At 42.3% G+C, this 12,370-nt stretch overlaps 1 protein-coding gene across 4 annotated transcripts in view; it reads left to right on the forward strand.

The window, feature by feature from the left end:
* Positions 1-12,370, forward strand: part of RGS7 (regulator of G-protein signaling 7) — a 494,829-nt gene that overhangs the window by 374,339 nt on the left and 108,120 nt on the right. For all 4 annotated transcript variants that reach the window (XM_019549803.1, XM_019549804.1, XM_019549805.1 and 1 more), the window contains exon 6: positions 2,047-2,098. In XM_019549803.1, the coding sequence (XP_019405348.1) occupies positions 2,047-2,098 (52 nt within the window). The remainder of the gene's footprint in view (positions 1-2,046; positions 2,099-12,370) is intronic.

The following is a 12,370-nucleotide window of genomic DNA, read 5'->3' on the forward strand; positions in this document are numbered from 1 at the left end:
TCTCAGCTGAGCCCCCTATTACCAAAGTTCACTTACCTACTTCCTGAAGGATTCCACCAGGAGCAACTCTTACACAATGTGGTATCACATTTCACAGAGTGGGCATTTTATACCCACAATGGATTCCTCCCTCCACAGTACCTGTAACAGCTAGGGGATGAGGTATCTGTGTGAAGGGGGCAACGTTCTACTTCTCTTTATCTCCTCATGATATGAACAGATGAAAAGACACCTCCTTGTACTTTACCTTGTCTTTTTATGCTGATGTAAATAACTTCAGGCTCAGACCTAGACAAGATGTGTAGCTATCTAATGGTAGCTTCTCTCAGTGGGTATATTCCTATCCCTCATCAGATGAGCATGAAATAACCTTTTTACCTTTAGGAAATGGATACCCTTGATGGATGCAGACAGATGAAACCTAAACTCACATTGTATTGTTTAAGGATTAATAGGCAAAGTTGCACTGTTTTAGTGGTTTGTATTATCTGTCCACTCCTTTTTTATTTTGTTTTTTACTGTTGTGTTGTTTGTCTGTGCCCTTAATCTCTCCAGCCATGTGACAGTGGGAAGCAGGGTGAGAAAAAAGGGAAAGTTGGAAAAAAGAAAGTGATGAGCTAGAACACTAAAGAGAGGATTTTTAATATCCCAGTGTTGTCAAATCAAATCAAATCAAATCATATTGTATCAAAAATCTCATGTCTAAGACCAAAAAAAAAAAAAGTTTCCATTTGAAAAAAATGTACTAGCAATTTGCAGAGGCCAAGCCCATAACTTTGTGTCTTGGTACAGTAGTGATGTTGTAGCTTTAATGGAAGTGTCTCAGAGGCAAGGTTTTAATCTTGATATAATAATAGTGAAACCATGTTCATTTTAATCACACACAATAACATTGTCACAATTTTATTTCCATTTTGTTAGCCCAACTTCTAATTTTGACCACACTGCAAAGCAATGGCTTCTTGCCATTAACTATAATGGGAGAAAGATTAATCATCTTTGGTATATATGTTGTAAGAGAAGTAATATATTTTAAAATTATTTTTGTGTATTTGTCATATTAAATTTCACTAAATAAGCAAATGATCTTAAAGTTCTCTGGGAAAGTCTTGTCATTCATAGTTGTATGGTCAGGTGGATTTCATTAGTATGGCGCTGTTATAATTTGCAGGAGATATTATTAATTTAGACTTTTTCGTTATAGAGCAGCAGGGAAATTTTTAATCAACAGGAGCTCAGCCTTTGAAGTTAAATCATGACTCTTTTACCCTCTTACTGCCCAGTAAATAGAAGAAAGCTGCAAGATTAACTTCCATGTTTTTCTTATTTCTAGAGGAGGGGAAAAGTGATTTTAAAAATAGCCCCATTGTCTAATTTTAGGTGGCAATGCTCTCTAGTTGTCAGGATAGGGAAATGTACTAGAGACAGAGGGTAAAAAATTGGATCCGTGTAAATGAACCAAAATTTTGCCATGTACTAGTGGAGTAATTGGATTGGGGTGACTGCAGCAGACACTCTGGGCACCAATAGGAGTGCAAGGGCAGTCAGAAGTCATTGCTGCCTGTGTGTGACAGATGTCCTGGGTGCTCATTGCATTGTTACACCTTTGCCATTGGCTTTGGGGCCAAAAGTCATCTGGGAACCTGGAACCAACTTCCCAGGGAAGTGGTCCTCGCCCCTACCTTGGGCAAATTCAAGAGAGGTTGAACAATCACCTGTCTGGGGTCTTGTGAACCCAGCATTCATTCCTGCCTGTGGTAGGAGGTCATGCTAGATGATCTGTTCAGATTTCTCCTGACCCTAGCTACTATGAAACTATGAAAACTTAATTCCTCGGAATACCATTCTGTCACAGTTTGACAAATAAGTGCACAAAGATAATTTCACTATTTTAATATCTATTAAAAAAAGTTCTGAAGATAAGTCATAGCTGATCTATGAAAAAATGTAAATAAACTTTACAAAACAGTGTTGGTCCAACACTTGTGTAATAATTGCTTTATCTAACCTGTCTTCCGTGTTCTTTTGTTTTGTTTTGCTGTATAGACACCCTATTTTTGGCCATCAAATTGTTGGGAGCCGGAAAACACAGACTATGGTCAGTATGGAATCTATATTCTTTTTCTCAAGATGCTTTTGTTTTATGGATAAACACTTAATAAGGTGTTTGTGATTTTACTATCCTACTATCCTATTATTAAACACTTTATTAGTGTATTGTCTAATCAGAGTACAAGAACTGATGTGTTGAGCTCAAGATTGGCATTGAAAACAAATCTGAACTCAATTCAGGTATAGGTAACAGCTGTGAGCATTGCAATATATATGGTGAAAAGGTCTTAATGAAATAGAAGGCATATTAAAGTGTGTGTACCATTATTCTTAGGTTTAAATATGCACAAGCAGCTGATTTAGGACTTTTAAAAACTGAAACACAAGTCAAAGTAGGCCAGATTTTTCAAAGAAATGTTCATGTGTGTATCAAATGAATGTGTGAAAATCTGTTTTAATTTGTATGAAGATTTAGCTACTTGGGATGCAAATGGCCACATCCTGGCACAGATATCTTATTTGCATTCTGCCTTGTAGCATTTGTACACACACATTAGAGGTGTGAAGTTATTTATGTAAACTTGGATTTAAAAATCTGGGCATAATTGAAAGTAAAAGGACTCAAATTAAAGATTTTCAAAAGAGGGCACCCAAAGTTATGCTTCTGTATTAGCTGTAATCCAAAGTAAGTGCCATAATTTTGGATGAAATTGAGCAATCTGCATCTTCCATTTACTTTAATTGGAGGGTAATCAATACTTTTAAAAAACAGCCCAGTTTTTTTTAAGTGACTAAATAGGAACATGGTAATCTAAACTCAGGCACCCATTTCTAAATTTACCAGGCAATAAATCAGTATTTTCAATCTGGTATGTATTTATAGCGTCAATTCTGTCTCACTATGGAGACATGTGGTTTAGTTGAGTTAGTATAGAGTTAAGAACAGCCTCAGTTTGTTTTGGAGTTGACATGTGCAACTTTGCTTAAATTCATAAGAACAATACTTTTAATTGAAAGTGCTTCAAATTAGGCATCTAAAATGTTGATATGTTGAGAATTTTTTTCAGATGCGTCAAGGAACCACATCTCCCATTTTAAAAACAGTTTAAAAAAATTATTAACCTTTCTTTACTTCAATTAACCTGTCTGAAAAATAGGGAGAAAAAATGCTTTATCCATTCTGTGAACCACTGAGGTTTGCAGATGTAGCATTCAAATGAAATCCATGCCATCCATCATTAAGCAATTTTTTAGGAAGGTTTGAATAATTAATGAAGTGCACAAATGTTTGATTCACCACTTATTTTCCCTTTTTTCTTTTTAAGTTTTTCTATGCTATCCAGAGGCTACATCTATACAAGATGCTTACTGCACAGTAGTGTTGTATGGCATGAACCATGATGTGACGCTACTGCGCAGTAGTAACGAGCTACTGCACAGTCAGTGTCACTAGGAAGCTGTGCAGGGATGCTACTGTATAGTACCCAGTCATTTAGTACTTGGGTGTGCGAGTACTAAATGATTGTATGATGATAACTATGCAGTCAGTGTCTTGTTTAAACGTGGACACAGTCTCCCAAATTGTGCAAGACCAGAAAGTTATGAATTGTGGTTCCAAGGGAGCCTCTGAGATGACTTGGGGAATGCTAATAAATACACCAAAAATGTTTGAGAGGGCTCTTTTTCTGTCTGGCATGGCTGAGCCTGAAGTCAGGCTGATCAAGCTGCAATTTTTTTTACACTGACATTGATGAGGAAATACAGTATCTAACTGACATATTAAACTGACCTTACACCTGAAGAAAAGCAATAAAGGCACTATGAATGACTTGGAGATACAAAAAAAAATGTCAGGATCAATATTACAAATAAATCAAATTGAATGTGGTAGGTTTTTTTGGCTGGGACTAGAGACACGCTGCAGGGCATAAGAACAAAACAAAATATCAGCGTGTTATCAGTTTACAAAACAATAAACTTAACAGTTAGTAGGTATTAGACCCATCCAATCATCTTATAGGCCATTCTGCTGAACAGTCTGGCTTCTTTAGACAGCGTATAGTGATGCCTGAAAATGGGCAAGTCTTTAAAGGAAAAGAGACGCCTGTGCTGTGGAGCACTGAGTTTGTTCATTGGCATTTTCAAGCATTCTCTTTTTGCTAATAAGGATCTGTCACCATCCAGCCTGGCAGGAGGATGAAAAATTCCTGCAGAAAATACAGTAGTGCTTTGAACAAACAAATGTAAGAACACACTGGTCCAAGGCCCAATCCTTTTAGTGTTCACTCTCTACTCCTTAGCACAGTGCCTTACCACTGGGAAATATATGGCGTGGTTCAAACATATGGCCCATCGGCCAGACCTGGCCTGCACAGTTGGGTTGTCTGGCCCATAGGATTTTTTATGACTTCTTACAGGCCGGACCATACACCTCTGAAGAGATTCAGCCTACAGGGGTTGTTGCCATGGCTGCAAGAGCCCCTGTGGCAGCATCATTAACCCCCTGACTGCCAGAGCTGCTGTTTCAGCACGGCTCTACAACCCAGGGAGTTAATGCTGATGGTCATTCCCCCACTCCTCCACACCCCAACACTTTACCTTCCACCAAAAGCAGGGTTTTTAGTCATCCTTGCTGACTTAGATCAACCCCAGGGGGACCAGGGAATGGAATGGCAATAATGTTAACTGCCTGGATTCTGGAGCCATGGGGGGTAATGCTACCACCAGTGCTCAAGGATCATGTGGCCTATAGGAAGCCCTGCAGGAGCCTGGCCTGTGGGGCCCGGTGCACTTGATACCTCTGTCCTACTATATCAGGCAATTGTTCTATCTAATTCAATAATCAGTTTCTATACGCAGCTAGTACTATGTTCCTCAGTAAGCATAATCTTTTGTAAAAGACAATTTGTAATAATATTCCCATTGAACAAACATCTTACTAGACCTAGTTAGTTGTTCTATGTCCTGAAGCATAAGGGTTTCATAAGGGTTGTGTCATTTTTACAGACACGCAGCTATCGAAGAGTGAGAACCATGAACATATACCACTTAATAAGATTCAGCCCACAGTTTCAACAGAAAAAGTAGTAATCAATGAGAGTGAAATGCATCTGCCTGCAGGGAATCTACAGAAGACCTGTGCTGATAAAAAAAAAAAAAACAGATCTGGGCATATAGATCTTCTAGGGATTTTCTGCAGAAGAGCGAATGCTGTCTCAGATGAACTCAGAGCAAGCATCCAGAAGAGTGCAGCTGTGCAGTATGTGGTGCTGCAGACCTGTCTGTGGTGCCATGTGCCTCACATGCTGCACCTGCAGGCATTCCCCGTATTGCTACTTTGCAAGGTGGGGTGGGGGTGTTGTTTGTTTGGTTTGGTTTTTTACCCTGAGAGATCCCAGGACCGAAAAAAGACTACACCTAAAAAAAAACAGGGTGGCATAAATGGTGGTAGCATGCACCACCCAAAACGAGAGCCTGACCCATCAGAGCCATGCTCCAACTGCTGACCATGCTCCCTGCTGCAGGAATTCCATGGCTGTAGTTCCTGGAGGCCCCAGTTAAGGCTGCTGGGGCCAGTACAATTGTTGGCCTCAGCCTCCCCTGTCCCACCTGGGGCAAGAGGCTGTGCACCAGAGTGCACATGGCACAGGTGTTCCCCAGGGACAAGTAGAAGCATCACAAGGTGTGCCAGTGCTACTTGTCCCTGGGGAAATACATGTCTCTGCTCATAGGGATGTGCCCAGAGATGCTGCAAATTTTCTCAGCATTTCTGCTGTTTGTTAGAAAATATAAGAAAAATAGAGATGTTAGAGTATAATAAACTATTTCTAATGAATACCACATCTCCTGCAGTAATGTTGAATGCTTCCAGTGTGTGTCATACTGAGCCGTATTTTCCTATGAAGGAAAATATGGGGCAGAGTCAGAGCAGTGTTAAGCCCTTGTTTTTCTCCCTTAAAATTAATGGAAGTGGCAGGTTTCTGGAGTCTCTCAGGGTCAGGGCATCCTCAAATAGATAAGGTGGTACCTTCCTCAATCATCATTGTCAGAAACAGCAGTCCTTCCATATGAGGATGACAGACTTTCAGCAAATAGGGGAGAAATCAGTTAGCTTGGAGATGATTCAGGAGGCCAATCTGAGAACTGCATATTTCACTGAAGACATGGCAAATAGTTTCAGGACAAAGCTATAGCTCCTAGTGATGTCAGGTCACAGCTATTGCCCTTTGTATGTCTTATCTATCTGCCTCCATAGTGAGGCAAGTTTGCTTGAACAAAAATGCCTTGTTGTATATCATGGAGCCACTGGGGACAATTCAATGCTTAAGTTTCCCAGGTATCAATATTAATATTGCATTTCTTCAGATTGGCCTTCAAGGTGTCCTTGAATCTTGCTTTAGAGTGGTGACCATCAGTAAGCTGGGAGGATAGGACTTATTTTGGGAGAGGTTTGTCAGGCATCCTTATGACATGCCCTGTCCAATGGAGCTGGTGCTGTATAAATATGGATTTGGTGATGTTTGCTTGAGTAAGAATGTTGGCAATTGTTCTTCTGTCCTTGATACAGAGGTTAGTCCAAACGTATTTCATAGATTTCATAGACAATAGGGCTGGAAGGGACCTTGGAAGATCATTGAGTCCAGGCCCCCGCCCAAAAGGCAGGAAATCAGCTGGGGTCATAGGATTCCAGCAAGATAAGCAAGATAAGGTAGGAATGGCAACAGCCTGGTGGATGAGAAGTTTAGTTTGGGTCCCGCTCCCATAATCACTGAAGATACAATTTTTGAGATGTTCAGAGACAGCACTGGCAGACTTTACCCACTGCTGAATATTGTCATCTCTATTAACTTTTTTTGGAAAAGGTGGCTACCCAGGTAGGGGAAATGCTCACCATTCTCCAAAGACTACCCTTTAATTTTAATACCCTGTAATTTTAATATGAGGAGAAGCTGTTGTCTGGTTTGTGGTGGGTTGGTAAAATATTTTGATTTTTGTGAAGTTGACAGAGAGTCCAAGCATTTCATATACTTCACAGAAGTAGTTAAGAATGTTTCAGAGCTCTTCAAATGAGTGGGCACACATGACATAATCATCACTGTATTGAACATATAATGAAGATATTAGTTTTCTTGGATTTGGAATATAACTGGTTAATGTTAAAGACAATCCTGTTCGTGTGTGAAGGAGTAAGACAAAACTCACAGCTTGGAGGGCCCGCAGAGCTACAGCTGGAGACTGGAAGGGAAGGAAAATACCTACCACACTTCTGGAGCAGCATCTCGCTCAGGCCTGGAGAAGGGTGCCCAAAGGTATTTCTGGCCCCGGAGAGGGGCAGAGAGGGGTCAGATCCCTGCAGGCCACAGGAAGAGAAGAGTGGCTGAGCAGCTCAGCAGTGACCCCGAACAGGAGGCAGGTGGAGGCCTGCACACATGTGGCTGCTGGTAATCTCTGGAGCAAAGCTGCAGTTGAGTATCCGGAGCAAGGGAGTCCATAAAGCCTGTGGTAATCTCTGGAGTGGAGTTTTCAGTACAGGATCCAGAGGAGGGCCCGAGGGAAAACTACAGTTACAGGTAGAGTCATCCTGCGAATGGGGGAGACCCCAAGGAAACTATGAATGTTCATAGGGGTGCAGGGCAGGCCAGCCCATAACAAAGACTGGACTAAGAGATTTTCTTGATCATTGCAATTGGGATTTTGAGAACCTGATCTCCAGTAAAGGGGACGTGGACAGAGCCCGACAAGAAGGCTGAGAGCAGCTGGGTTTTTTTTGCTTTTTCTTTTGATATTTGAGCACAAGCCAAGACCAGCCCTGGAAGGGTATACCTAATTGAGAGAGTACCTAAAAGAGAGTTGGTTCAATCCTTGCTTTACACTAGTTTTAATACTGAAGGGGTCCATTTTTTAGCCACTACTTAGATTGGTTGCTGTCATGTCATCATGAAGAAGTCTGGTGATGGTAACAAATTTTTGTGTGTAACCAAATGTCTTCAATATCTTCCATAGGGAAACTCTGTTGATTGAATCAAAGGCCTTAGTCAGATCAATGAAGACCATGCAACAGTGAAATTTTTACTTGCAGCATTTCTTTTGCAGCTGTCTAGCAACAAAGATCGTATCTATTGTACCTTTGAGTGGACTGAAATCATCTTGGGACTTAGGTAGAATCACCTCAGCAAGGAGACTGAGTCTCTTGTGGAGCATGTGGGAAAAGATCTTTCTCGCTATGGTCAGGAGTGCAATATTACAGTAATTGCTGGAATCTGATCTATCTCTTGAATATACTGAAGATTCTGGCATCTCTCAAGTCACTGGGAATCTGTTCATGTTTCTAGATTTTCACAATAATGGCGTGAGTTTGGTGAGAACTTTTTTTCCCACTTTGCTTATACATTTCAACTGGTATTCCATCAGGACCATGTACTTTCTTCTTTAATTGCTTCATGGCTTTCAAGATGGTATCATGATAAGTTGGTAGCTCTGCAAGTAGTCCTTAATGGGATGTTGTAACATGCTGAGATCTCAGGGGTGGCCATGATGCCCTCTGGTGGTTCTGCGACCATGCCTTGCTCTGGCCATAGGGTGCCTTCCCTTCTATTTCATCCACCATGCCTTGCTATTCCTTATAGTTCTAAAAAGAGGCTGCCCCCCTGGGCCTTTGCCTGGCCCCAGTTCAATTCAACCCCCACTAGGATTCCCTGGCACCCTATTCATCCTCACTGGTCCCTTGCTGGGCCTTACTCTATAACCATGCTGCCACGGGGAACCTCAGGTCTTAAGGGTGAATTGCATGGCTCCAAACCTCCCCTACACCACACTATACCATACCACAAGCCTTGCAGGTGTTACCATAGTATTGTTCTCTGCTATAAGGGTTTGGTCTCCTTGGCCTCTGCCCCATCACTCTGGCTAGGCCTTTTTAGCCTGGGCCCACTGTATCAGATCTAGCTTTGAGGCACTAGCTCTGGTTGCACCCCTCTTGGGTATAAGGTTCCTGGCCCCTGCGTGGCTCTGTGACCTCACTGTATGCCCACTCTGGGCGCAATAGTCAGTCTATCCTTCAGCCTGTTCCTAGCAGGACTCAAAGGCCCCTCGGGCACTAATGGAACCTCCATATACTGCCCCTGCAGTCCCAAACCAAACTGCTGGTATAACAACATAAATCGTAAGCCTCTGGGCTATAGCATAACATAAAGGGAAAGTAGCCCTCTTCCCCTTTAAGAGGGGAAACCTTCCCTCATCTCTAGTGCTGGCATACCTTCCAGTCCTGGACTAACTTTGCGAGCTCCCTGAGCCTTACTGAGGTTCCACAGGCAAGATAGTAGTCCATTCAAGAGCCCTGCTGCCCAGAGTGTTTCACGTGTGGCTGGCAGGGAGAGACTGACTGACCGGCTCAGGAGCTGGGGTTAACTTGCTCCAGCCTGAGCCCTCTTCCAGTCAGGTGAACCTCTCATTAGCTCCAGGCACTACCTGTAAGCAGCCTTGCATGCTCCTAGTCCCCTTAAATGAGCAGGCACACCCTAGTGCTCTGCTACAGATATTTTAGAATGGCTTCAATGGTATTGTCTTCAACATTAGAATCTCAGTTCAGATGCTCTTGAATATGTTCCTTCTGCAGTGGACGGATGATGGAGCTGTTTTTGAAGAGTGCTGTCTCATCTTTAGATCTTGAAGGGATAGCTCCTTGGGTTCTTGGCCCATAGATAGCTGTGGTTGCACTGAAGAAATGACACATCATGACTGTCGACAAATTTTTGAACCACTTTTGCTTTGTCGTCTCACCACTTGTTTTTTTTCACTCTTGAATTTTCCTCTGGGTCTTGCCTGTGGTAATGGCTTTGTTTTTCTTTGGGTTTAAAAACATTCTGTCAACCTTTGAGGGCTCTCTTTTTTCTGTCAATCAGAGTGTGAATTCCCCTAACGTTCTCACTGAACCATTCCTGAAGTTTCTTTGTGGAGAAGCATAGAGATTCTTTGCACATCTCATGGATACCTTTCCTGAGATTTTTCCAGTGATCTGTGGTTTCAAGATCATTAGAGAGTTCAGAGAGTTTCCCACAAAGGCACTGCTGGACACTATTGCTTTTAGACTATCAAGCACTTGATATTTAACCTCTTCCCTAGTTGCTGTTTTCGTGGACACTTTTGGAGGGTGATATAAATGGACATGATGGAACATATCAAATAATGATTCATCCAGGAATCATCTGCTCTGATCATAGTTCAGCTGACAGATGTCTTGAGCATGCAGTATGATGTAGTCAATCACGTGCATGCATAAACAGGGGTGCATCCATGATGACTTCTGTTTGCTTAAGAGAAGAATTCCACTTTAATTGACTTTCCTGTCCATAGTTCAAAGTCCCTGCCTACTCTAGCACCAAAATCACCAAGTACATTAATCTTACCTTCTCTGAGGACAGATGATAGGACTTGGTCAAATTTAGAATATAATTTTTCCTTTGTTTCATCAGCTGGATCAAGGGTCAAAGCATATGTGCTGATGACTAGTGCATGTTGTCTCTTGGTTAGCAGAAGACAAAGGGTCATAAGATTCACTGATGCCAACTGGATGTTATGGCATCTGAGTAATAATTTTGGTCTTGATAGAAAAATCAACTCTTGGCTGTGTTTTTTTCCAGCTTTTCTTTTCCAAAAGAAGTGTTGCCACCACCTGTGAGCTGCCCCTTTCCTGAGTGCCTGGTCTCATTAAGTGCAGCAGTTTCAATATCAAATCATGCGGCTTCTCTGGGCACAAATGCTATCCTTCATTTCTGTCAATTACTATTGGGGTTTTCCATCAGCGTGAAGAAGTTCCAGGTAGCTTCCTCAATCTTTATTCATCAGTGTTAATAACCCTATAACAACTTTTTAGTGACTGACCAAATTTTATAAACCTATGAAGTAATGACACACATTTAAAAAATATATAGTTTCCCTTTTAAAAAAAGGAGGCAATTGCTGCTACCTCCAGGCCTTACTCGTAGTTATGTTGCTGCTGATAGCGAAGAACAGTACCAATGCAATAACTAACATTAAGTTAGAAATAAAATGGGGTTGAAACATTGCATTTGTTCATTCATTACCAAAGTTAACTAAGAAAATATATTCTTGTCTTCCTTTGTACAGCATATTAAAATCTGCTCTAAAATGCTATCTTATTTTCTGCTTTTAGTGAGGGATATAAGATATTTTCATAACCAATATTAGTTGCAGGAAATGTGCTTGACTTGGGGCACATCTACACATGCATATTAGGGTGAAGCAATAAGGTTCAGCGCATATTGCACCAGAGTTTATTGCTCCTGGGCACTGTGTTTACATGTGTGCCCAGGACTTCAGCGCATTGAGCTGAGTCAAGCAACCTTGGCTTATAGGGGACCTGGGGGTACTGCTCTGATCCGGCTGAATATACTGTGAAGGAGCTGACTGGAGCATGAGGGTGCTTCAGTGTCGGACTAGATGGCAGGCAGCCCCCTCACTGAAGCACCCTTATGCCCCAGCCAGCCCTGTTAGCATCTATACGTGTGCTGCTTCAAACAAAAAAAACTCCACAGCAGGAATAGTACTTGTACATACAAGTACTAACCTGCTGCGGAGTCTATTCACTTCCTGTTGTTTAACAGGGCCACACATATGGATGCAGAGATGTTTACTGCAGAGCTAATGAGGCAACTCTGCAGTAAACATCTTGTGTGACATTCCTTTTAAAATACATTTCTTACACTCACTTCAAAGGGTTTCATAGTTTCTAGGCTCAGAAGGGACCTGAGCAGATCATCAAGTCCGACCCCCTGCCACAGCAGGAAAAAGTACTGGGGTCAAACAACCCCAGCAAGGTGTACATCTAAAAAGCTGGGGGACCATGCTTTTAAAGACCCCCAGGGTCTCCTCTTAAAGACCCCCAGGGTAGGAGCCAGCACCACTTCTCTTGGAAATTGGTTCCAGATCCTAGCCACCCTGACCGTGAAGTAGCGCCTCCTGATATCTACCCTCTGCCAGCTTGTGACAATTATTCCTGGTCACTCCTGGTAGTACACGGGGGAACAGGGACTTCCCCAGTGCCTGCTGGTCCCTTCTGACTAGTTTGTAGCAGGCCACTAGATCCCCTCTCAGCCTTCTCTTGCGGAGGCTGAACAGGTTCATGTCCCGTAGCCTCTCCTCGTAGGGCCTGCCCTGGTGACCCCTGATCATGCGAGTGGCCCTCCTCTGGACCCTCTCCATGTTGTCCATATCCTTCTTGAAGTGTGGCATCCAGTACTGGATGCAGTACTCCAGCTGAGGCCTGACCAGTGCCACATAGAGGGGGAGTATCACCTCC

Source organism: Crocodylus porosus, unplaced genomic scaffold (assembly GCF_001723895.1).
Source record: "Crocodylus porosus isolate Cpor-Errol unplaced genomic scaffold, CroPor_comp1, whole genome shotgun sequence".
NCBI lineage: Eukaryota > Metazoa > Chordata > Crocodylia > Crocodylidae > Crocodylus > Crocodylus porosus.